General features: G+C 42.8%; 1 protein-coding gene across 1 annotated transcript in view; it reads left to right on the forward strand.

Moving 5' to 3' along the window:
• Window positions 1–1,391: 1,391 nt before the first annotated feature.
• SLC5A10 (solute carrier family 5 member 10) overlaps window positions 1,392–27,887 on the forward strand; it is a 246,853-nt gene continuing 220,357 nt past the window's right edge. The window contains exons 1-5 of the mRNA XM_089656012.1: window positions 1,392–1,499; window positions 9,075–9,146; window positions 12,751–12,855; window positions 20,240–20,299; window positions 26,008–26,112. Of these exons, the coding sequence (XP_089512138.1) occupies window positions 1,392–1,499; window positions 9,075–9,146; window positions 12,751–12,855; window positions 20,240–20,299; window positions 26,008–26,112 (450 nt within the window). The remainder of the gene's footprint in view (window positions 1,500–9,074; window positions 9,147–12,750; window positions 12,856–20,239; window positions 20,300–26,007; window positions 26,113–27,887) is intronic.

The following is a 27,887-nucleotide window of genomic DNA, read 5'->3' on the forward strand; positions in this document are numbered from 1 at the left end:
TTCACAGTAAGAGCTGTGAAAATGAGGAATAGACTCCCTCAAGAGTTGGTTCTGGCCAGCTCAGTGGATTGCTTTAAAAAAGTCCTGGATTCTTTCCTAGATACACAGAATATAACGTTGATCCAGGGAATATCCGATTGCCTCTCAGGGGATCAGGAAGGACTTTTTTCCCCTGCAGGAGCAAATTGCCTCATGCTTTGCTGGGTTTTTTGCCTTCCTCTGGATCAACTGTGGGTGTAGGATTATAACTTTTTTTTTTAGTGATTGAACTGGATGGACTTTTGTCTTTTTTTCAACCAGGCTAACTATGTAACTATGAAGCCACACTACATGAAGTTACACCACACAAGATGGGGTTAACTCAGCAAGAAAGGAAGAGTAATACAGTTGCTAGGAGTAACCAAGCACAAGTTCAAGTCACTAAGGAACCAATCATAAGTGTGGTACCTGGTAAGGTGGCAAGTCCTCAGGTAGTGAGGGGGGTCACTATTTGGCTCCCTCCCGAGCAGTACTTCTCCCATAGCAACCGGGACCAGATCCACAGTACGGAGAGTGAAGGAGTAAACAGCATACATAAGGCTCATCACATCCATCCTAATGCAACAAATAATAAAGGTTAAATGAGTAGTGACATCGTGTTTTCGGAGGAACTCTGTATTTATAATGCACAAAATGTAAGCTCATCTCCAAGTCAGGGAACTGCCTTAATATTAGACTTTTCACATGACCAAGGTTTCTGCCTGGTCCCAGGCATGGATGGGTGCGCTCTAGGACAAAGGTACCCCATGTGCATTGGTAAAGGTAGACTCAGACCACAAACAGGACCGAGTCCAAACCGGGTGGCAGAAGAGTTTGGGTAGTGAGAGAAAACAGGAGACCTGAAAACAGGTTTCTGTTGAAGTTTATTCATTCAAGATTGGGCATACAGGCATGCGCCAAGTAGAAGCCCTGTGTGAAAGACCATGTACCTGAACGTGTACATGCAGGCAGTCACTAGCCTCCCAACAGCAGAAGCTGAATAGGTTCAAATGAAGCACCTTTGGCTTGTGCCAAGTGGTATGGTGGCTTGAATCGGAGATTTCTGAGACTTGGTTTCATAAACTGGGCACTGCAGAAAATCAGAACAGCAAAGGGCATTGGGGGAAGGAGGCCTGACAGGTGGGACCTGGTCTAGATAACACCATGTTTGTTTAGATGCTGCTGTGGCTCAGCCTATAAATTTGGAGGTTTGTACTTTGTGTTACTTATATCTGCCTGAATGCCTCCAACACCAACAGCCAGATTAATGATCAATTACCCCAACCTGCTGCTCGTAGTCAGCACTTCTGCCGCTGACCCTCCGCATAGTGGTGCTTCTGCCGTCAGTACAGGGAAGAAACAGATCCAGAACCATGGAAGGAAACTCCACCATAACCCAAAATTATCTACAACAATTCAACATCTCTGACATCATCGTCATCGTGGCCTATTTCATGCTCAACGTGGCGGTCGGGATTTGGGTAAGAAAACATTTTTTAGAAAATGGAATGATTCACAATGCCTGAACTATTCCAGCCTAATATATGTTATTTGTCCTGCACACAAAAGTTACAATTTGACAAAAGTTTACAATTTTATTTTATTTTTTTTAATATTTAAATGGAATTTGATTGTTCATTGATTGCAGAGTGTTCTTTTAACATCATGCGCATAACATGCAACCCATGTTGTACAAAATAGAACCACTACTGATCTCTTTTTAAAAATGCTGGTTGCCTAGCTGTGTCTCAGTGACCGAGAGCAAGCATGCAGCAAGCAAAGTTGTAGCGAAATCCATATTCCTGATCTGCATATTGATTCTAGGTTTGAAGGTATTGAAGTCACTGGATTAGGATGACAGCCATTATTAGAAGGAGATAAATAATTCCAGCCATCGTGTCCGCCTACAATTTTTTAGTGTGTCTAAACCTAAAACAAAACATGTAATCTATTAATGAGAAGTTCGTTGTTAGGGTTTACATACGCTTTAAGATGGTGTTTAATCATTACCTTCAACAAAACGTTGGTACGCATGCCCTATGTTGGGATTATCTCCGCGTGTTCGTTATTGACAGAGAATTTATCATTTTATGGTTGAAGAATCCAACCCAGCCAGTAGACTACATCTTCCAAAAACATCTGTCAAATGCATTTGTTGAACGTGTCCACAGAAGTCTCCATTGTTTCCCAATCCTGAGATCTTCTAATCTTTGGCCTCAGTCCTACTCCTAGTTGTCAAAATATATACACTCACCGGCCACTTTATTAGGTCCACCTGTTCAATTGTTTGGTAACAATAATTGCTAAGCAGCCAATCACATGGCAACAACTCAATGCATTTAGACATCTAGACCTGGTGAAGACAACTTGCTGAAGTTCAAACTGAGCATCAGAATGGGAAAGAAAGGGGATTTAAGTGACTTGATTGTGGCATGGCATGGTTGTTGGTGCCAGATGGGCTGGTCTGAGTATTTATAAAACTGCTGATCTATAGGGATTTTCACCCACAACCATCTCTAAGGTGTATAGAGAATGGTCCGAAAAGGAGAAAATATCCAGTGAGTGGCACTTGTGTGGATAAAAATACCTTGTTGATGTCAGAGGAGAGGTGGCAGACTGGTTGCTGTGACATTCACATGGTAGGGTCAGAATTTGGCGTAAAGAACATGAAAGCATGGATCCATCCTGCCTTGTATCAACGGTTCAAGCTGGTTTGTCACTCACCACCTCTCCCACCACCCCCCCTCACCTTCTCCCCCCCTCTATCTCTCACCTTCTCCCTCCCTCTCTAACTCTCACCTTCTCCCTCCCCCCTCTATCTCTCACCCCTTCTCTCTCTCTCACCCTCTTTTCTCTCCCCCCTCTCTCTCCTCCTCACCCTTCTCTTACCCCCTCTCTCACTCCCCCACCCCATTGCAAATCGCATGCCAAGTCGCTCCCCATTGTCCGCAATTACAGCGGTCATATTGGTGTGGTTCCAACTTGAGCCGCACCAATTTCCCAAGTAGTGCATGTGCTAATTTTGGTGCGATTTGTGTCAGATGTCTTTGCAAATCACACCTCCAATCGGCATGTCTCCCAGACTTTAAAATCGTGCAGCTTCACTGTAAGTCGCACGATTTCAAAGTCGGGCTTGATGTGACCGGGGTGTAAGACAGCTTTTCTTTAGCTTTTTACCCTGGAGGAACTTTGCAATCATTTCTAGGTCTCAGGAAACCCTTGCTATAAATGTTTGTATCTACAGCTCACGAAACATTGGCATGAACAGTAAGTATTAGATATACTAACAAATAAAAGAATAAAAAAATGGAGCATCTCCAGGCTATCTGACACCCCGACACCCAGAGCGGATTATTTTTCACACCTCTACGAAAAAAAATATTTCCTGCAATGAACAAGAAATTAAAATGTAACGGTATTCTGTGGTCATGCAAGTCACTTCGATCCTTTTGGAATACTACTTTTCAATTAATATCCGAAATAAACAAAATTTCAATAGCCCCGAACCTCTTATTAGCACTCCTACACATCGGAATCGAGAAACTCCCTCCTCACTCCCGAACAATTATCACCCACATACTCTTTGCCACCAAAATTAATATCACTAGATTATGGAACACAAACAATACCCCCTCAATCACTTCACTAATTACAGACCTTAACACTCAATGTCAAATGGAAAAATTATCCGCAATTAACACTTCTTCCTATCACAAATTCAATATCCAATGGACCCGATGGCTGAATCACCCAAAATGCTCAGTACAACCCTGAAGACCCAACCCATGAGATGAAATCACACCCCATACCAAGACTGGTATCTCCTCAAATACCCAGTTACATCCTTCCTCCCTTCAATCCTATCCTCCCCTACCTCTCCACCAAAAACCCCTTAACACCCCAATCTCCTCACCAAGGTTCATCAATTGCACACGAATACCTCTGATGATATTGCTAAACAAGACCAACACCTCATCCGTCCAATGGGCCCAACTACAACAAAAATAATCAACTATAATTTGCCTATTGCAATATTGTATGCATGAATGAACCATATCTCTTGTCAAAAAATAAAAAACAAAATGTAACAGTATTAATTGTCCATGCCCCCCCCCCTTCCGTACCCTTTTCACTGGGTTTTTCACAAAAACGTACTCACATTCAGGGGCGGACTGACAACTCATGGGGCCCCCGGGCAATAGGGGATCATGGGGCCCCTGTGTCCTTGCCCAAACTCAAAAAAGCCTATGAAAACGGTACCAGGGGCATCTCATGGGGCCCCCTACTGACCCCCGGCCCTCGGGCAGTGCCCGAGTTTCCAAATGGTCAGTCCGCTCCTGCTCACATTCACTGCTCTGCTGCTGCTCAACCAGTCCTGTGCTGCCATCTTGCTGTTTGACAAAGCCAGCAGTCACTTCCAGGTTCTTGCAACCCCCTCCCTGATAATGTGCCTGCGCCACTGCATGTCTTTAGGGCGTCATCTGCAAGAACCAGGAAGAGACGGCCGGCCCCCTGATGACAAGCCACAGCATATGAACTGTAGAGTAGACATGTGCAGAATGAAAAAAAAAAATCAGTTTCAATTCGTTATTTGACTAATTTCCTTTTGTTTGATTAGTTAAATTCGTTTAATTCAATTTTCAGAATTCGTGTCATTTCTTTGAATACAACCTAGTTCAAAATTTCTAACGGATTCGAAAATAATTCTAACAGATTAGAAAATAATGGCAACGGATCCGAAAACAATTCTAACGTTACAATCCATAATCCATATGTGTTTGTGATGGTACATGGGCTATATGAAGAGTTGCGTGACCATATTGGAAATTTCTATTTCAGCAAAAGTTTCACAGTGCCTTTGTTGATCACTACTCACATCACCATCACATCATCATAGTGCAGCTCACAATTCTTTTCTATTATTTTCTATTCTATTCTAATGTATTCTGTTCGAATTCAAATTAATTCTTTTTAAAATTCAAATGTCCGAAGGCAGTTATAGTCTTTCTATTTTATTCTATTCAATTGTTTTTCTATATTATTCTATTATTTGATTCGCTGTTCTAATATTTTCTATTCATTTCTATTCTATTCTTTGATTTTCTATTCTATGCTATTCTATTCTAATTGATTCCATTCTATTCTTTTACGTTCTGTTCTATTTTGCTCTGTGTTACTCTATTATTTTCTATTCTATTCTTTGATTTTCTATTCTAATCTTTTCTATTCTATTCTAATTGATTCTCTTCTTTTCTATTCTATTCTTTGATTCTCTATTCTAATCTTTTCTATTCTATTCTTTGATTTTCTATTCTAATCTTTTCTATTCTAATGGATTCTATTATTTACTATTCCTTTTCTAATCTATTTTGTTCTTTTTTACTCTACTATTTTCTACTGTATTATGTTCTATTCTTTTATTTTCTATTCTGTTCTTTTTTCCTCTATTCTTTTCTATTCTATTCTATTTTTTATTTTCTATTATATTCTATTCTTTTCTAGTTCTTTATTTTCAGTTCTATTTTATTCTATTCTTGTTTTCAAATTCATATTGGTTTTCAAATTTGTATTTGAATTTGTTTTTGAATTTGAATTTTTTTCAAATGTGTTTTTGAATTCGAATTGATTCAAATTTCGACCGAATTTCGTTTTCGTTACTTCAGATTCATTTAAATTTGTTACTAATGTAATTCGGAATTCGGATACATCCGAATCTCCAAATAACGGAAATTTTGTCCGAATATCGATTTTGAATGAAACAAACTGCACATGTCTACTGTAGAGATCCTCACGCCCTCACTCACATGGGATGTGAGACATGAATATCTAGGAGGATCTGGCAACTGAGGATGTCTTTCTCACCTAGGCAAGAAGGTGAGAAATCCTGGAAGTGTGGGAAGGGTTCACCAAAAAAGGTATTGCCAAAAAAATAAATGTCCAATTGTTAGAGAGAAGGGGGGTAGGGGTAAAATAAAGTGCGTGGGAAGGGTGAAGGTCCATTTTTAAATTGGAAAAATGGCCCATTCTATTAATGGTCAGCAGGAGAGGTGCCAGCTTAATATAGCCCCCATTTACACATAACATGAGTGTAACCAGATTTAAAGTCTTGTAGTACTGGAGTAGAATTGCACATTTTTTGACGCAGGTGCTTTTAAATGGCAAAACATCCGTAAACATGCAATTTGCAAGCATTTTTTAGGTGCTCCTAGTAAAGTCTATGGAGGCCATAGAAAAAGGGCAATTTTTCCCTAAAGGGGCTCATGTACTTTTTCAAGCTTCATATGACAGATGATACAATGATTGGGTGTGAATGAGCCCATTGAGAGCAATGAGATTCTTCATCCTGAGCCCTGTAGCGTTTCAGGAAATGCACAACATAAAATTCAGGGTTGAATGAGAGTTTATGGTGAATGGAAGAAGGTCTCCCCTACAAAGGTGGTCAGTCGGAGGAAGAATGTCCCCTTACGTTGGTTCTCAGTGGAAAGAATGCCTACCTACATTGGTGCAAGAGATATTGGTAGAAGGGCGCTGGATACAGATTTTCACAGGTTATAAAATGTAGACAAAGTTATTACTTGAGTTCAATTGGATTGTATTCGGCAGCTCACCACAAAAACAGGGATCCCCCTGAAGAGGTTATTCACCCAAGCTGACAAATCCAAGTGTCAGAGGTCAAAGAGAGCACCAAATAAAAAATCATTGGGAGTCCAAAGTCTTTATTGTCTAACTGGTTACAACAAGCTGGTCAAAAGACAGCTAAAAGACACCGCGTTTCAGGGGCCACACAATCCCCTTTCATCTGGGCTGAAGTTGGAGGATGTTATAGACAACAGTCAGTGCTGGCGTTGGCAGAAAAATTAGCAAGGGCTGCGGCCCCAATAAAGGGGGATTGTGTGACCCCTGAGATGTGTTGGCTGTCCTTTGTCATGCTTGTTGTAACTAGTTGGACAATAAAAACTTTGGATTTCCAATGAATTTCCATTTGGCGCTCTCTTTGACCTATTACTCTTAGCTACATTGGTGGTAAGAATGCTCCCTCATAGACAGCTATCCAGGTTACATACTTGTCAGAGAGAAAAGGAGAGGCAACACTGGTCCCTTACTGCTGGCTCTGCGTTGATGCCAGAACTATGGAGGCACCACCCGTTCAAAGATCTAATTGCCACTGCTCAAGGAACCCCAGGTTACCTTTGGAGGAACCCCTGATTGGGAAAGGCTGCTTTAAAAGTTTAGTAAATAACAAATGTTATAACAAAAAAATTATTCGTTATTGTCGTTGATTTTAAAAGCCTAAGTGAAAAAAGCTAAACATGTAGAGGCTAATAAAGTACATATCAGGGTGCACTTGGTAAATGTTCATATAATAGGAGACTGGGAATATAATGCTGAGAAATACTAATCTCATTCCGTTTGGTGGCTAGACGCCAGGCAGTATAATAATCAGTGATTAAATAGGATTAGGTTACCAGTTCCTTCTTCTTTTTTTTGTCTCTTCTCAGCCATAGTAAACTTAGATTGTTCCATCCAAGCGGACTTTTGCTTCATTTAAAACCCTGATCTAAGATTGAACACCACAAAGTGGCTGTGATTACCTTTTATTATGTGTCCCTCTCTGATTTAGTTTCATTTTGTTAATAGGTCCTGATGTTTCCTGGCATTCTCCTGCCCAATGAATGCTCTTAAAGTGTATCCAAATCCTAACTAGCAACTTCACTTATTTGCTCCTTTTTATAAGGGATCAGTTGATACTGCCCGAAATCCAGTGAGCATATACAGTACATTCCCCTATACATAGCCCAATGCACCAGGGCTAAATGTCAAGTGTGCTTTGGGCCTAACAGTGTAACAGAGGCAACCAGGGCCATCTTTAATGTGGGGCCAGTCCCTCTCTCACCTCCCCATTCCCTACCCCCCTCGCTCTCTCTCAACCCCCTCTCTCTCACCTCCCTTTCTCACTCCCCACCTCTCTCACCCCTCCTCTCTCTCATCTCCTCCCCCCTCTCTCTATCTCTTACCACCTCCCCCTCTCTCTCTCTCTCTCTCTCACCACCTCTCTCTCACCCTCTTCTTTCTCCCCCCTCTCTCTCCTCCTTACCCCTCTCTCACCCCCCTCTCTCTCTCCCTTTCACCCCCTTCTGTCTCTTTCATTCCCCCTCTTTATCACCCCCCGCTCTCTCTCATCCCCCCCTCTTTCTCACCCCCTGCTCTCTCTCGGCCCCCTCTCTCTTTCATCCCCCTCTCTGTTATCATCCCCCTCTCTCACCCCCCACCCCTCTCTCTCCCCCTTCTGTATTTCTCACCCCCTTCTGTCCCTCACCCCCTTTCTCTATTCCCCCCTTTCTCTCATCCCCTTCTCAGCTCTCTCTCCCTCACCCCTTCTCTCTTTTCTTCACCCCCCTCTCTCTCTCTCTCATTCCCTCTCTCTCTCACCCCCCTTTCATAAAGGCAGAGGGAACTGAGTGGACACTAACTAACAAATAACAGCAAGTGAGTGTCGCTGATCCAACCCCCCAAGCATTGCCACTGATCCCATCCCCCTACCAGCACTGTCTTTCATCCCATCCCCCCTCCCCCAGCACTGACACTCATCTCATCCCCCCCAAGCAATGCCACTGGGGCCATCCCCCCAGCACTGCCCCCAGCACTGCCACTGATTCGATCAACCCCCCCCCCCCCCAGCACTGTCACTAATCACACCATCCCCCCCAGCACTGCTCCTCATCCCATCTCCCCTAGCACTGCCACTCATCCCAGTTACCCCCCCCCCCCACCACCACCACCACCACTATTTCCCATGATCACACTCTATCCCCCCCCCAGCCCCAGCAACCAATGGGTGAGCGGCAATGATGTGCAGTAACCTCTAGCAACCAATCAGCAAGCAGAAATGATGTGCTGTAATGTTTAGCAACTAATCAGTGAGCGGTAATGATGTGCTGTAAACCAATGCATCTAGCAACCAATCACAATTGTTGCTTGATGTGCTGCGGTAAACTAATTTTGAGGCTAGATGCTATTTACTGTTCAATATTCTGAATCACTTTCTTCTTTTCCAGTCCTCTTGTCGCGTGAGCAGGAACACCCTGAATGGATACTTCCTGGCGGGGCGCAATATGGCTTGGTGGCCTGTAAGTATGTCATCTGCTCATGTGTGGCTTGCAGAGGCTTGTCCCATCACAAAAAGCCAAAAGTGGGAAATTTTGGGTCTGCTCCAGCTACTTGTAAGCTTGACCCTGTTTACCATAGCAACACTAGCAGTTAGGTTGCTGGAATTAGGTTTGAGGGTCAAACTGACTTCCAGTCTTCCAATGGGAACATCTGTTCAGGGAACACATCTCTGAAAGTGGATTTACTTTCACTTTTTGAGAGTTCCTCTAGATTCCTGTTGAGTCTTCGGGACAGGAATTTGAAGGGAAATTTTCTCAACTGTACCAAGGACAGCAAAAAATATATTTGGGAAGAAACAGTGTGGTGTGGGGTGCTTGATCTTATAAAGTAGTAGATGATCTCAGTCAGGTCTTAGAGGGAATAATTCTCCTTAAGACAGCCGTCCAAGGAGTGATGGATGATGGTCATCTCTTTGCTCAAGTTGGGAACGGGTGTCCAAGTGCCAAAAGCTGAATGTATAAAGTGCAATTTAATCTTTAAACAGACTCTTATGTCATAAAAAATAACCAACGCATTGCAGTGGTTAGAAGGGTCCCCTTTCATCAGGTCTTGATTCTGCTGATCCTCAAGGAGTATGATTGCTCCAGATGCTGATTAAACCAGGACCCCTCGCACTCTATCATATTGTCTGACATGAATATGCATGTTTATGGCCAGATCCTCTTTAAGAACAATTATTCAGTGGTCAGATCTTCTAAGGACCTCTTTTGTCTATAGGCACCTTTACTCAATCCATCGTTTCCAGTGCTGCCAAGCCTCTGAATGTGGATCACAGGAACGTTAGCTAGCCTATAATAAACTGCAGGCAGTAAGCAGGTGAAGAAAGGGTTAAACGTCTAGCTCCGGGGATTACAGCTGTAAGGATTCACTGGGATTTGTAAAATGGATTAGTTGGAGCTTTTTGGCTTTTGAACTTATTCAGCTTCTTGGCACAGATACCCAGGCTTCTGTTCCTGAGAGACGCAATCAGACAGGAAAGTGGGCCCACGAAACCACACCACCAGTCTGATTACTGCTCACAGGTCATAGATTATCCAATCAAATTGCAGCAGCCAATATGGTTCGCACAATCTGACTTGTTGAGGTGACCTACAGAGTGACTCTCAGCATGTCCTTGAAGTTACAGAAGTGTCCCCTTACCCCGCTCTCTCCTTTCTACATATCAATTTCTTTTTTTTAAATATATATATATATATATATATATATATAAATAACAATAATAATAATTATATATATATATATATAGATATTGTTATTATTTATTTATTTTAATTAAACTTTAAAATAATCTATGAAAACATTTATATGCAATGTAAATATTATAGTATAATGAGCAATAAAGTTATAAACCTTCAACTAAATGTTGAAGAAGGGTCAGGCTGTAAGGAGGTAATCTCCTGAGGGAATATTAGTTAATAATATGGAAACATACAAATGTAAAAAAGTATACGAGGTGGTATCAAAAAGTTTTCAGACTAGTTTTGCAACACACCAGCAGGTGGCAGCACAAGGCTGCACACACAGTCACAGGGAACACAGACCTTCATAAGTCAGTGTGCCAGAAGACATCATCCTGTGTACATCGGGAGATGTGCAGCTGGTGCTAGTCTAACCATGTACATTACCACATCTGCTATTTCATTATGGACAGCAAGAGCAAACGTGAAAGTCTCATAACTTTATAGATACCACCTTGTATTTTAGGGAAGAAATGATTCAGGACTTGAATGCGTACTTTTATTTTTATATGTTTAAATGCAGTTGTATTAAATTTTACACAGAGTTTTACACACAGCTGTATAAAATAGAAAATCTGCATCCACAGTCCAATGTATAGACTGTATTTTAATTATGTTGTATGCATGTAAACGTTTGTGCTACTCTTTACTTATGTACAGGGCAAATGTGCTCTGTTGGAGTTTAAGAGCCACCTGTGTCCTAGCAACAAAGGACACTAGGTAGCAATTTGGCCTGTTTCTTAGCACCAAAAAATGCTAGGTGGCAAGAGCTGCCTGCATCCTAGCAACAAAGGATGCTAGGCAGCAGTGGCCACCTGCGTCCTAGCTACCAAGAATGCTGGGCAGCAGAAGTCTCCTGCGTCCTAGCAACCAAGGATGCTAGATGGCAATGACTGCCTGCATCCTAGCAACCAAGAATGCTAAGCAGCAGTAGCCACCTGTGTTCTAGCAACAAAAGACACTAACCGGCAATGACCACCTGCGTCCTAACAACCAATAGGCTGTATGCATGTATGAATATAAACATTACACAAATGTTACATGTTTACAGTGTTTGGACAACGTGAACCCAGGATATTACTGTCAGCAATATCCTGCATTTTATGTTGTAGAATGCAGTATGCCCGCGTGCCTGAGTCTTTAAAATGCTTACTATGTCGAAGCCAGGGATTCCAATTTTTGTGAAATAGACCAGTATTATTATTTTGGATATACAGTATCATTTATCTATTACAGGTGTTTATATAGTATATTATTTTTACAATTTAATGTAATCCGTCATTTGATCTTTATTTTTCATTTGTGAGTGTGAGTAGTTTGCCTGATCTGCTGTGTTGGTTATCACTGACTTATGCAGGCCATAGATGGGTCGAAAATCGACCGATTATCCGGCCGAAAAAAAATTGTCCGATTTTCGCAACATTAGTGGGTTAATTGGTCGGCCGTTTTTCGTGGTTTTGGCACTTTTTTATTGGTAAAGTTGGAAAATTCACGGCCGATTTTGATGATCGGCTGATTTTCCTGGCAATGATGGGCAAATCGGGCAATCGTTTTATCGATAAAAAATCTGCGCATGAGCCGTGACCTGCAAGATGAAGAAGAAGAAGAAGAGGAAGAGGAAGAAGAAGAAGAAGAAGAAGAGGAAGAAGAAGAAAAAGAAGAAGAAGAAGAATTCCAGTCCGCTATTATATTTTATAGGAAAAGTCTTGCGGTTGCAACAATGTATCTATTTGTATCCAAATAAAAACATCTGTATCCGAAATGGATACAAATGGATACATTGTTGCAACTGCAAGGCTTTTTCATGTAAAATATAATAGCGGAGCTCTCTGCAAGGGACAGAAGTAAAAATGCCAGCCGTAGACAGAACAAAAATCGGCCGATGTTTTTTCCGTTGGTGGTAACGTCGGCCGATTAAACAACTGATTTTTCGTTTTTTGGGTTTTTTTTAAAACGGCCGATTTTCGACCCATCTATGGCCTGCATTAGGCACTCTCAAAGCCTAATTCAATGGGTTTTTTTTTTCTAAAAAAAAAGGTTATTTCCTTTTTTAAAATATGAAAATTTTTTTATCATTAACAATCGCTTCTTTTTTTCTAGGCAAATCTGAAATGATATTTATAAACAATGTTCCAAAATATTTTACGTTTAGCACAAGTAAACCATGTACGTTTGTAGGTTCCCTGGTGTAAACATCCCCCCGTCGTTTCAGATGGGAGGAAGATGAAAGAAATCCTGATTTCAGCAGTTTATACTGAAATAATCATCTGTAATTGGGATGAGGAGGGCTTATAACTGTCTCTCTGTCTTTTTTACACCATGTCAGATTGGCGCGTCCCTCTTTGCCAGCAGCGAGGGCTCCGGGCTGTTTATCGGACTGGCGGGTACTGGAGCAGCAGGTGGCATCGCGGTGGCTGGATTTGAATGGAATGTAAGAGAACGGAGGAAGAAGTGCCATGATGAGATGGCTCATAACCTGCCATAACATGACAGTCTTCTTATTTTTGATCCAATCATAACAATGGCAGCCAATGTTGTTTTTACTGGCCAAGCTGATAAAATGCCTGTCAACGTGCAAGCCAAGATGGCACCGAGCTGTCTGTGAATGTTGGATGAGTGAGCTCCAAAAAAAAATCTGGAACGTTTCCTCCCTGGTAGCAGCCAAGGGTCTCAGTCTTGGACCCATTGTAGAACAAATTCAAGAAAATGTCTGTAAACTTATAGAGTGGCTTTTTGAGTTTCGCACATCCAATGAAGTGTGAAACGCGTCAAGGCATCTTGTGGTTGCATGCTGTTTCCTGCAGATGCCTTTAACCACTTGAGTCCTGCCCTGTTTTAAAACTGGTCTCTGTGTCTCCTATGGGCCCCCGCAGCACTAGTGTTGTGACCCCTGGCTGTCAATGACTGTCAGGTCCCAGCACTAAGCCCAGGAGGTGAAATGATCAGCTCCTGGGCCTCCAATGCTTCTACAGACTGCTCCATAGGAGGGCGCTATAGAACACAGCAACAGTAGTGCAAGGCTCCTTTCACACCAGCTGTATTGTTAACCGCCTGCTCCCTGAAAAGTGACCTGTGCTATTCAGAAGATGGCAAAAGGAGGTTGGTTGGGGTTCAGGAGGAGATATTGCCACCCTGTGGTAACTTGTTTTATTGGATTTTTTTTGTACTGCTTAACAGCAATTTTGCATTGCAGGACCTTGCCACAACTGTGAGCCAAGCATTTGGCTCCCAGTTGTACCATGCTCCCATTCACTTATGGGGGAGCGTTTGACAGGTGGTGCCAGGGCTATGGATAAGGGGGTACCACCAGTCCTCCTGTATGGGGCCCAGGCCAGCATGAGGGCCCATGCAGCTGGGTCAATCGGATGTGGGCAGGGAGGGTGATCAGCATGGCGGGGGGGTGGGGGGGGGTGGCAATTACTGGAACCAAACCCCTGTATGGCTCCCTCTGCAGCAGCTGAAAACTGGCTTCTTCTCCTCTCCCTCTTGCTGGCTTTTAGCTGCTGCAGCTGGAGCCATGCAGAGCACCGGTTCCAGTAATTACCCCCCTGGTGCACCTATCACCCTCCCTGTGCATCATACATTTCCCCCTGCAGGTGCAAGTGCACAATAGGATCCTTCAGAATGGAGAGTTGGGGGAGGGTCCTCTAAATATGTCACATTTACCAGCCCCTTCCTTTTCTGAATGAACACAATAACTGATTGGTACTGATCAATCATAACTGAAGCATAGTAAACTGTTTTTTTTTTGAGGGGGGGCCCTGTCAGGTTTGCTGTATGGGGCCCTGTGGTTTCTAACAGCAGCCCTGGGTGGTGCTACCTGTCAAACCTAGCATGTCATGTTAAAATCGCTGCACTGCAATGTATAGCATTGTGGATGCGGCAATGTGTAATCACCAGAGTGGCACCATGTCTGCTTGTAGGTGGGAGGTCGGGGGGGATATAAAAACACAGATCAACCACTTGTTTTTACTGCCATCTAGCCACCCATGTTAACTGAGCCTTAAAAATTGAAAAACCAGGTCCATTGCTTGTGTGTTATTAGCTATTGTGTTTGTCTGTTGTGACTGAGATGAGGATCAGATCACATTTTATGGCAAATTACTGCAGGAAATCAGTTAATCACAAGGGGTTCACATACATTTTTCATATATATATATATATATATATATATATATATATATATATATATATATATATATATATACCCGCCTGCAGGCCAGAGTACTGGGTGTCATTCTGGACTCCAACCTATCCTTCCAGCCCCAAGTCCAATCTTTAACAAACTCGTGCAGACTCCACCTCCGCAACATCGCCAAAATCCGCACATTCCTAACCCCAGAAACCACTAAACAGCTCATCCACTCCCTCATCATATCACGACTGGACTACTGCAACTCCCTCCTCACTGGCCTGCCTCACCACAGGCTATCCCCACTTCAGTCGATCCTGAATACAGCTGCCAGACTCATTCACCTTTTCAATCGCTCCATCTCCGCCACCCCCCTCTGCCAATCCCTCCACTGGCTTCCGATTGCGCAACGGATCAAACTCAAAATCCTAACACTGACGTACAAAGCCGTCCACCATACTGCTCCGAACTACATCACTGACCTAATATCCAAGTACCGCCCAGCACGCACACTCCGCTCCTCACAAGACCTCCTTCTCTCTAGTTCCCTGGTCTCCTCCTCCCATGCCCGCCTCCAGGACTTCTCCAGGGTGTCACCCATCCTCTGGAACTCCCTGCCCCAACCCATCAGATTATCACCTACTCTCCTCTCCTTTAGGTGCACCCTGAAAACCCATCTCTTTAGGGAAGCCTACCCCACCCCCTGCTAACTTGCCGACCTCCTCCACTCTTCCTACCACCCCATCCCCCACAGCTATCTCCTCCTGTGCCACCATCCCCTCCCTCCTAGATTGTAAGCTCCAAGGAGCAGGGCCCTCAATCCCCTCATGTTTTGCATTGTATTGGTATTGTTCTGTCACATGTTCTGTCCCCCTTTGTAATGTACAGCGCTGAGCGAACTATTGGCGCTTTATAAATACTGTATAATAATAATAATATACACACACACACTTTTTTTTAAATTCCCTCCCCAGACTAATCCGCAGGTCCCAATAATGACATTGGATGATTTGGACAATTTGTGCTCACTGCTTAAGCATCAATAAGTATCAAATGCTTGTGTAATTGAACACAATATCACTTACAATTTTAACAATCACAAACCTGTGAAAAAGTCGCTGTCATGCTACTCTGTGCCCCCTTCATACTGACTTAACCTCCTCAGTTAATGTTAACATGCTAACAATTTACGCAAACTTTTTATTTAGGGTAAGTACTAACTTACTAACGCTAACCCTAAAAATGACCCCTAACCCCAATGTTTACCACCCTAACATGCGACTTTGGACACAGAAATGTTTCTGCGCTACTTTGATGCGACCTTGATGCTGCTTGAGTTCCAGAGAGTGTAAAGTTGCATCAAAGTCACACTACATGAACAGAACTGTCATAATTTACTATTAGCACCCCCCCCCCCCCAAAAAAAAAGGTGTCTTCAAAAATGCAAACCGCGCCAGAAAAACGCATCAACCGCAACCTGCATAGATGTGAACCTAGACTAACTAGGTTCACACCTAAGCATTTTCCGCTGCGTTTTGCAGAAACACACAGCAGTCCGTTTAACATGATTTCCTATGCTCACATCTCCAAATTTTCACCCAGTGTGTTTTTTGGAAAGGGTCAGGGACTTTTTTAAACGCAAAACATTGCGCTTTGGTTCTATAGACTTCAATGGAGACACTGCAGAAAAGCACATTTTGAGTTTTTTATGCGTTTTTGACATGTTTTTGATGAGTTTTGCATTTTTATCCTGCCCAGCAACAAGTTAAAAATAGAAAACGCAAAACACGTCAAAAACGCATGTGCAAAAACACACCGCAAAAAGCACTGCAGAAACGGATCAAATGCAAACTGCATAGGTGAGAACCGAGCCTAAAACTGTCTCCTCCCCCCTCCTATCACCTCCTAGCTCACCTGTGTACGAGCGATGTATATACTTACCTATTTTCAGGTGACTTCAGTCCGGTCACGTGATTTCCCCTGTGTCAGCCTGTGCTGCTGCAGGGGAGAAGAGAAAGCACCCAAACAATGGCTCACAAACTCTGGAGTGGTGAAATCATCCATAGGCTACAACGACCTGTCTGTTGTCGGTGCTCCCTCCTCTCCCCTGCAGCGGCAGAGATTGACACAGGGGAGCACGATCACATGACTGGACCAGAGTGGCCTGAAGGTAGGTAGGTATACACATCTTTCTTACACAGGTTAGTTGGCATAAGTGTTAGGAGGGGGCAGGGGCGGACTGACCATTCGAGCACTCGGGCACTGCCCGAGGGCCGGGGGTCAGTAGGGGTCCCCATGAAATGCCCCTGGTACCTTTTATATGCTTTTTTGGGTGTGCTTTGAGTTTGGGCAAGGACACAGGGGCCCCATAATCCCCTATTGCCCGGCGGTCCCATGAGTTGTCAGTCCGTCCCTGGGAGGGGAGGATGGGACTGTTTTAAGGCTAGTTTGGTGTATTCCACCACAGTGTCTAAGGGCTCATTCACACATGAATGGCCGAGGTTTTACCGCCCAATGACCGCCCACTTACAGTGCATGGCTGTACCCATGCCATGGGCTCAGCAAAAACGCCTAACATGACTCATTCAAGTGAATGGGGCCACTCTGCAAGCTTGTATAATGCAAGTGGTTTCGGCATGGTGGGTCAGCATGGAGGATTAAAGCAAGGGGTGAGGAAGTAATATTTCATTGCCTGTCAAATGCGTCTGAAAAACAATCCACCGTAGATCGCTCTTCTTAGGGGCAGCAAGCACTGCCACACGTATAAATGCGCCCTAGCTGACTGAAAGGTAAACTGGAGCTAGGAGAACAGGACTGTTGCCCATAGCAACTAATGCGTTTTCATTCTCCTGCTTTTGGGAAACAGGAATGGTTGCTATGGGCAACAGGCTGTGCATGTTCCGTTATGGACCTATTTATCGGTGTCCGAGGTTCCATTCACACTGTTGTGTTGTGTTGTGTTGTGTTGTGTTGTGCAAGTGTCATAAGCATCAAGCGTCAGCACATTGTGGTTCAATTCATTTTCAATGACACCCCAAAGCATTAAAGGAATGCGTATGAATGCATGGTAACGCTCCGCCATACGTTGTGGCACGCGGTGTTTCAAAAAATAGTGAATGTTTAATTTTGTCATTGTTATGAAATGTTCATTTAAATGGGCTGTCTTAATGTAACACTTGTTAACCACTTGCCCTCCTGAGAATTTACCCCCCTTCCTGACCAGGCCATTATTTGCGTTACGCCGCCACGTTACTTTAACTGACAACTGAGCGGTCATGCAACACTGCACCCAAATGAAATTTATATCCTCTTTTTTTTCCACAAATAGACCTGTCTTTTGGTAGTGTTTGATCTCCTGTGCGTTTTTTATGTTTTTGCAGTATAAAAAAAAGAACAATTTTGAGAAAAAAACTGTATTTTGGACTTTTTGCTATTAAACATGTCCAGTAAAAAAATTAAAAAAATCAAATTTCATCATAAATTTAGGCCAAAATGTATTCTGCTCCATGTCTTTGCTAAAAAAAATCCCAATACATGTAAGTTAATTGGTTTACGTGAAAGTTATAGCGTTTACACAGGGCAGTATATATACTGGAATTTTTTTTTAATCTTTTATTTTTACCAGTAATGGCAGCGATCAGCGACGTATATCGGGACTGCGGGACTACGGCAAGCATTCTGACACTGCGGGGAACTGACTTGGTGTCACTGACATCCCCAGTGACACCAATACAGTGATCAGTGCTAATAAAAAGCACTGACACTGTACTAATGACACTGGGCATGAAGCGGTTAACATCTGGGGCAATCAAAGGGTAACTGTGTGCTGTTTCACTATGGGGGCTGTGTGTGTGTTTCACTGTAAGCACACTGCTTTGTATGGCCCTGCTATGCAGAGCCATACAAAGCAGTGTGTTGGAGCTGGCAGGGGAGAGAACTGTATTGGTTACATAAAGTCCCCCCCCCCCCTGTCAGTATTACTCGGCGATCACTGGGTGCTGGTGAGTAAACACTGGCCGGGATCCGGGGATTGACAGCCGAGGCCGTGAATGGTGACGCAGTTAAGGCGCGTGCGTGGCTCTCACGCGCCCCATGCCCGGAAATGCAAAATCTCACATATATAAATATATATATATGTGTGATTTTGCACACCCCTGCCGCCATGCAGCAGTATTTCTGCTGCAAAGCGAAACAAAAACGAGAAGCGCACCAACCTTGCGCATTACCTCAGTAACCAAAATTGATTAAATACAGAATGATACTAACAAACAGCGAATAAAATCAGGCATGTGAGTCCTCAGAGGGACCTAAAAGATAAGGAACCAGCGCGAGTCCCATCATGGGGGTAGACACTCAGTACAGCTGACGCGTTTCGAAGAGCTCTAATGAAGAAGGGATGCCCTTTGAAACGCGTCAGCTGTACTGAGTGTCTACCCCCATGATGGGACTCGCGCTGGTTCCTTATCTTTTAGGTCCCTCTGAGGACTCACATGCCTGATTTTATTCGCTGTTTGTGAGTATCATTCTGTATTTAATCAATTTTGGTTACTGAGGTAATGCGCAAGGTTGGTGCGCTTCTCGTTTTTGTTTCGCTTTGCAGTATTGGTTGGGCTTTCCCAGCCTTGTTTGGAGCTGCACAACTTTATATGCACTGGTGGTCGAATTTTCCAGTTCTGGTTCCATCCATCCGCCACCCGCCTGGGTCCTAGAGCGCAGGAGAATTTGTTTCTGGCCAGTATTTCTGCTATAGGGTGGCGGTAAAGCGGTTAATAGCAAAAAGTCAAAAATATTGTTTTTTTCTCAACATTGTCAGACTTTTTTTATAGTGCAAAAAATAAAAAATGCACAGGCGATCAAATACCACCGAAAGAAAGCTCTATTCGTGGGAAAAAAGGATGCAGATTTCATTTGGGTGGGGCGTTGCATGACCGCGCAATTGTCAGTTAAGGTAACGCAGGGCCTGGTGAGGAAGGGGAGTAAATCCTCTGGAGGGCAAGTGGTTAATGCACGTTTGTTGATGCAATGCACCAGGGCTGCAAAGTGTGAATGGGCCCCAAAGGATGCTCATAGCATTTAAAGGGTTATCTTTACAAAACAATTGCAGATACGGAGTGTCTGAAGATAAAAACAAACTGTGCAGCTCTGATGAAAGCTGAATAATACCTTTGTTATAGGTGTAGGCCTTTTACATACTTCCTGAAGCCTGACTGGAAAACTCCCAGGATGTTGCTAGGTGAGGCCTAGTCATTATTGCTCACCTCCACCATCACAGGAATGAGCTCTCAGATGCTGAGCTCGGAACTACTACATCAGGGGAGAGAGAGAGCATGCGAGGGGGGTCTGAATCAGGGAAAGAGCTCACTCCAGTGATGGTGGTGGTGAGCAGTAATGACTAGGCCTCACCTAGAAACATCCTGGGAGTATTCCAGTCAGGCTTCATGAGGTACATACATGGCCTACACCAAGGGTATTAGTCAACTTTCATCAGAGCTGCATGGTTTGTTTTTATCTGCAAACACCCCATATCTGCATAGGCAGTTGTTTTGGTAAAGGTGAACTAACCCTTTACACAGGTTCCAGTTTTCATATTTCTATGGCTATTTAGGCAAATGAAAGGAAGCATGTGATTGGCTGATATTTTTTAGTATGTTGTTGCTAATGTTGGGATATTCTGTCTTTTCAGGCCACGTATATTTTACTGGCGCTGGCGTGGATTTTTGTCCCGGTGTATATCTCCTCTGGGGTAAGTACTCGAGCATAGGTGGTGGTAGGGAAGAGCTGCGATTTATGTCAGGTATCTATTTCTCTATTGGGGGGACTTTACCTCAGTTCTTGTCCCTGCGGCACCATGGCAAAAAATGTGGTGTCACTTCCTGTCTGTTGTGACAGGAAATTAAGAAAAATCTCTCTATTAGCACTTGCTAAGACTTGCGGTGGGGGGGGAGGGCCTTAAAACTAGGTGGCTGAGCTACGTTTTATGAACCTCCCAACCGCACCTCCCTTTAAGCTTCCAAGGCAGCCAGACGGGGGTGTATCCATGCCATGGTTGGGATGCTTTGCTTCGCAGCCATGGCAAAAATAATTACCCTTTTCTCATTTGGCAGTACGGCCATTAGATATACCCCTTTCAAGCAGACAAGGTTGAGGTGCGGTAGTGGTTATTACTGTTGCTCATGTGTAGACATGTGGCTGTTATTAACACACCTCTGAAAAGCAATCTGTGATGCATTTAGGCCTCATTTACACTTGTGGTTGGGAGATGTGTAAAAACAGGGGCGGACTGACCATTTGGAAACTCGGGCACTGCCCGAGGGTCCGGGGTCAGTAGGGGGCCCCATGAGATGCCCCTGGTACCTTTTTCATAGGCTTTTTTGAGTTTGGGCAAGGACACAGGGGCCCCATGATCCCTTATTGCCCGGGGGCCCCATGAGTTGTCAGTCCGACCTTGGTAAAAAACATACATTGAGCTGTGTTTTTAACACCCCCCTAACTGCATAGGTACATAGTGAAGCTGTCTGAGTTATATAATGTTTACCACCCCCAAACCCCTCCCCCTTCAGCTGCAAAAACAGCAGACAGAGGTGCACACATGCCGCAGCTGTAATGCTCTGCATCGTGGCACGGCAAATATGATCTCCCCATTGTGAACCCATTCACATGAATGGGGCCGTGTAGCATAGGGTTGTGCTGCAGTGGTGCAGGTTACACAGGCGGTGAGGAGGAGCCATATCGCCTTATCATCACATGTGGAAGGACTCTGAAAACGAATCACTTTTCAGAGGTGTGAAAATACCAGTGGAACACAGATGACAACAATAAAAACCTGGCAGAGGCTCTAATCCTTCACTGCTCCAGCCAACATTAACCACTTGTCCTACTGAGGATTTACCCCCCTTCCTGACCAGGCCATTTTTTGCGATACGGCGCTGCGTTAACTGACAATTGCGCGGTCATGCAACGCTGCACCCAAATAAAATTTATGTCCTTGTTTTCCCACAAATTGAGCTTTCTTTTGGTGGTATTTGATCACCTGTGCGGTTTTTATTTTTTGCGCTATAAACAAAAAAAGACCAACAATTTTGAAAAAAAACCCCAATATTTTAAACTTTTTGCTATAAAACATATCCAGTAATAAAATGTAAAAAATCTAATTTCCTCATAAATTAAGGCCAAAATGTATTCTGCTCCATGTCTTTGCTAAAAAAAAATCCCAATACCTGTAAATTAATTGGTTTATGTGAAAGTTATAGCGTTTACAAATGGCGGTAAATATACTGGAATTTTTTTTTTTAACTAGTAATGGCGGTGATCAGCGACTTATAGCGGGAATGCGGTGGACATTCTGACACTGGGGGGAACCCAGTGACACCAAGACACCTTTTATTAGCACTGATCACTGACATCCCCAGTGACACCAAGACAGTCATCAGAGCTAATAAAAGCACTGACACTGTACTAATGGCGCTGGGCAGGAAGGGGTTAACATCTGGGGCGATCGAAGGGTTAACTGTGTGCTGTTTCACTATGTTAGCTGTGTGTGTTTCACTGTAAGCACACTGCTTTGTAGTGCTCTGCCATGCAGAGCCATACAAAGCAGCGTGCAAAAGCTGCCAGGGGAGAGATCTGTATTGTTTACAGTAATACGGTAATACTCGGAATCTCCGGACGGGATCTGGTGATTGACAGCTGAGGCCGCAAGTGGCAGCTCGGGTAGGGCACGCGCACACCTCCTACCCGGAACTGCAAATCACGTGTATACACATGATTTTGCACACCCGTGCTGCCCTGTAGCAGTATTTCTGCTATAGGGTGGATCGGAAATGGTTAAAGGAAAGGTTGTGGAGTAAACTGCCATGGGAGATATACAAGGGCTGCTATTATTGAGCTCCTACTGAAAATGCTAGTTGACTGGCTATCAGTGTATGCTGCGCCTCTGTCTTCAGACCTGACAAAAGTCATTAGGTCCCAAGGATTTGTCCATAACAGATGCATCCTCCCAGATGGTTGCTGATTTTACTAGTGCAGTGGTCTTTAAACTGCGGCCCGTGGGCCAAATGTGGCCCTCTACTTGCATTGATCCGGCCCTTGGGGCACTATTCCTCCCACTGATATAATCCACTATTCCTCCTGCTGACATCAACAATGAAGCACAATTCTTTCCAATGACACTTAGGCTCCATGTACACTGCAGCTGATAAACTGACATTCAGGAGCTTTTCTGCATTTTTTCAGCAGCCCCTGAACTCTCCCTAATGTTTCCTATGTGTCCATGTGCACATCGTCGTTTACAGGCAGTTGAGTTTACAGTCGTTTTTTTGAACGCACCAAACTTGCGTTCAGGAGTAGATTTTATCAGCGTTTCAAACACCAAACGCTTGTAAATGCATGTAAACGCGGCTAACCGCGTTTATAAGCGTTTGCGCTTGGAACATTTTTTTAAATTCTTCCATTTTCAGATGCTGTCCAGAGCCTTTTTTCATCATGACAAATGCATGCAAAGTGTTTTCCTGGTACTCAAATGGACCCGGTACACCATACTTTGAGGTTTGGAAGAAAATATGTTAGACACTGCTGCAATAACTTCTGCACAGAAATGAGCCGGAACACATCCAAACACCACAAAAAAATAGACAGCTAATCTCAACAAATACTGCTATCTCTGCTTCTGCTCTCGCTATTTCTCTTAAAATGTCTGAAATAGTTAATTTTGTACAATTTTTCAGTGCATTCTGGGCATTTTGGAAGGTCTCCTGAGGTTATCTTTAAAAAACGCTTCTAAACTCAAACGCTCATAAACGCGGTATGCAAACGCAGCTAAACAGACTTTTTTAACCTACGTTTTCCAGCAGTCAGTTTCCATCGTTCAGAGGTGTCCTGTGTACACGGAGCCTTACAATTGGGCATAATTCCCTCCACTGACACCAACAATAGGGCACAATTATTTGTTTTTACTCTAAATGACCACCAAGCCTGACGCTTTGTCTATTCTAACTTATGCCAGGCATTTTCTACTCCCACTGACCACAGCCTTGCCCTTTGAAGGATGGTGAACTGGCTGTTTGTTTATAAAGTTTGGAGACCCCTGTAATTTATATAAAAATATATACATTCATTTAAAAAAGTGAGTGCTTGCTCTGGACAAGATCCGCTCTGTCCTAATAAAGTTTATACTGTACCTTGTTCCATCATCCGCTTTCATCCGCAACAGATTGCTGTTAGGCGGTAGGACACTGTCACCTAGTGGCAGAGCTATGGTAAAGCCATTTGAAATTCATGGGGCCTCTGCTGTACAGTATAAATACTTATTATAGGGTCACCCGTAACAGAGGATTCACGAGCCATTATTATTTTCAAAAGAGACGCATTTTGACGTCAGGCTTTCTCACTTCAACCGAACTTGTGTGAGGCCCCTCTGAACAAGTCCCTGGGGAGGAGGGCGGGTGGTTGGGTGGGAGGAATGGGAGCCCCTCTTCAGTTATGTATGTGTATAGCTTGAGCTGTTGAGCTCTGTAAACATCAAACTTGTTATTTTTCTACCTGAAGATTTAAGAATAGACAGGTTAACAACTGAAAATGTCCATAGAGCTACACTTGCTATATGTGAATACAAAATATTAGTATGCCATGTATTAACTCACAGCTAGAGCAGACTGAGGAATGTCAAATATAGGAAAGTCTACACAGTGCACTGGTCTGGGGTATATAAAGCATAGCACAGCATACAGAACTCAGCAGTCTGGAGAATGTAATATATACTGTCGCACAGAGTACATAGAGCAGCCACACAGGGAATGGAATGTGTGTAGAATGTATGTAGAGCAGCATTCTGGTGATGTCATATACAGCATAGTGTACACAGTGCAGCAGTCTGGTTATATAATGTATAATAGAGGGTACATAGTGCAGCAGTGTGGTTTATATAATGTATTGCACAGAGTACTCAGTGCAGCCATCTGGGTTATATAATGTATAGCAGAGGGTACAAAGTGCAGCAGTCTGGGTTATATAATGTATAGCATAGCATACAAAGTGCAAAAGCCTGGGTTACATAATGTATAGCACAGAGTACAGAGTTCAACAGCCTGTGGAAAATATAATATATAGCAGTCTGCAGAATGTAATATATTCTGTAGCACAGAGTACATAGAGCAGACATACAGGGAAAGTAATGTATGTAGAGTGTGTGTAGAGCAGCATTCTGGTGATGTCATGTACTGCATACTGCATAGTGTACACAGTGGAGCAGTCTGGGTTATATTGTGTGTAGCACAGTGTACACAGTGCAGTAGACTGGGGAATGCAATGTATAGTCCAGTGTACACAATGTAGTAGACCAGGGAATGTAATGTATAGCCCAGTGTACACAATGCAGTAGACGGGGGTATTTAATATATAGCACAGTATACACAATGCAGTAGACTGGGGAATGTAATGTATAGCCCAGTGTACACAATGCAGTAGACTGGGGAATGCAATGTACAGCACAGTGTACACAATGCAGTAGACTGGGGAATGCAATGTACAGCACAGTGTACACAATGCAGTAGACTGGGGAATGTAATGTACAGCACAGTGTACACAATGCAGTAGACTGGGGAATGTAATGTACAGCACAGTGTACACAATGCAGTAGATTTGGAAATGTAATGTATAGTCTAGTGTACACAATGCAGTAGACTAGGAAATGTCATCTATAGCACAGAGTACACAATTCAGTAGACCAGGGAATATAGTGTATAGCACAGTGTACACAATGCAGTAGACTGGGGAATGTAATGTATAGCACAGCGTACACAATGCATTAGACTGGGGAATGTAATGTAGAGCCCAGTGTACACAATGCAGTAGACTGGGGAATGTAAATATAGCCCAGTGTACACAATGCAGTAGAGGTGGGAATGTAATGTATAACACAGTGTACACAATGCAGTAGACTGAGGAATACAATGTATAGCACAGTGTACACAATGCAGTATACCGAGGAATGTAATGTATAGCACAGTGTACACAATGCAGTAGACTGGGGAATGTAATGTATAGCACAGTGTACACAATGCAGTAGACTGGAGAAAGTAATGTATAGTACAGTGTACATAATGCAGTAGACCGAGGAATGCAATGTATAGCACAGTGTACATAATACAGTAGACCGAGGAATGCAATGTATAGCACAGTGTACATAATGCAGTAGACCGAGGAATGCAATGTATAGCACAGTGTACATAATGCAGTAGACCGAGGAATGCAATCTATAGCACAGTGTAAATACTGAAGCAGTTTGTGGTACATGGTGTGTTGTACATTGGCAGCAGTCAGTGGAGAAATGAGCTGGTATAGCTTTTTCCATGTATGTGGAAGTGATCAGTTTATTATTAAGAATGCTGCCAGTATGATGATATTATATACATTTGTTACAATTAAATAGCTGATGGTATCCTTTTCTTTCCACAGATTGTTACCATGCCGGAATATTTACAAAGGAGGTTTGGTGGAGAGAGGATACAGATGTATCTGTCTGCACTGTCTCTGTTGCTGTCCGTCTTCACCAAAATTTCGGTAAGTGCCCTGCCTCTTGCCAACCATCAATGATTTAAAGGGATTGTATATGTTCTAAAGTTATAACTCTTCCTTAATCTAGTTTATTAGAAAGATGTGTGGGGGTGCCATTAAAAATGAATGCCACTTCTTCACATCTGCGAAAGGGCTGTTCTTTTTTGTGCATTGCAGAAACAGAGCCTGATTTTGCGTGCACTCCTGTGACACACATGTGAACCTGTGTGAATAATACATATTGCTGATATAATATACACACTTTAATTCAACTCTGTAATCAATACAACCTCAATAAATGCATTTTATAAATGTAAGCAGTGTAAGTACCTGTCAATAAACAATATCTCCGCACACTCCCAACTATGACAATAACTACTACACCCTAAAAGAAAAGTAAAAACTTTCACCCTTGAAAGTAAATGTAATAGTAACTAAACTCTTCTTTGTGACAAAAATAAATCTATCCCAATCTTAACATAAACTAATACATAAATAACTAAAAATAAATAAATGTCCCAAAAATAAATAAATGTCCCACAAAATAAATGTCCAAAGTTGTCTTTGTTATATAGTGTCTTTCCAACCTCCAAATCAAATCGTATCACTCTTTAATAATCCAGTGTAGCAATTCCAAATTCTTTACATTCTTCGTGAACCTCAAAAAATATAAACTTATGATAGTGTATTACCTTTTTACATAAATCAAAAAAGTGAAACAAATAGTGTATCATACAAACTGCATATCGTGTACACTCTACTCACACGTGAGAAAAAAAAAAAAAATTAAATAAATGTATATTATAATAATATCACCATTAAATACCAATATCTCAATATAAATGCACACGTGAATATAATCAAATAGTGAACACTCCAACTCCAAACAATGAAAATCCGTGATCACCTCCAAATAGTGCAAATAAATATTTACCCTAAAGAAGAAATGACAACCTTAACCAAATATTTTGGTCAGAAAGTGATAAAAACTCCCCAAGCTCTATACCACTCCTGTGGTCATACTTCCATATACCCAATCTCTCATAGTGAGCACTTCAAAGTCAATGATGGTGAAAAGTAAAGTGATTTCCTCCAACTGGTGCAACAATGGATACCCTTTGAAGGTAATGACAGGCTTTGCACAAATCAATGGATAGTAGCACTCTCCAGGCTTCCTAATATTCCTGTTGCCACTCTTCCATATTCCTCCTAAGGTAAAATAGGAGATTAAAGGCGGTATGTAGCAAAATATATAACAATTTATTTAGTATCTTACATTTAAAATAGAAGAAAACCAGCTTCCAGCATTGGGAACAACTCAGGTGTAGTCCTAGTATGGAAAAAACCACATGTACCCACTTCCAAGATGGCCACGCCAGCAGTTCCGGTTCTGCGTGAGTGCGCCAGACGTCACGTGTTCCGACGCGTTTCGTCACTTCCTGGACTTTTTCACAAGCTAGTGGGAAGTGGGAACATGTGGTTTTTTCCATACTAGGACTACACCTGAGCTGTTCCCAGCTGGGCTCAGAGGAATGTGGGTTGAATGACAATAACTGTCATTCAACCTGGAAGACGAATCTCCATAGAACAATTCCAAATTAAAGTTAAGTATTACAGTAACAGTTGCATTTTTATTTTATTTTATTTATTCATTTGTTTGCTAGAATTCGGCTTTAAATAGCACAGATATTTATAAAGGTCTATACATTAGTCCAAACAGGACAGTTGTGAAGTATATGGTAAACAAAAGAGCTAACATGTGATAGTTTTTTTAGTGCTTT

The sequence above is a fragment of the Staurois parvus genome, unplaced genomic scaffold, assembly GCF_062004578.1.
Source record: "Staurois parvus isolate SC_StPar_1 unplaced genomic scaffold, SC_StPar_1.0 ptg000882l, whole genome shotgun sequence".
Lineage (NCBI taxonomy): Eukaryota > Metazoa > Chordata > Amphibia > Anura > Ranidae > Staurois > Staurois parvus.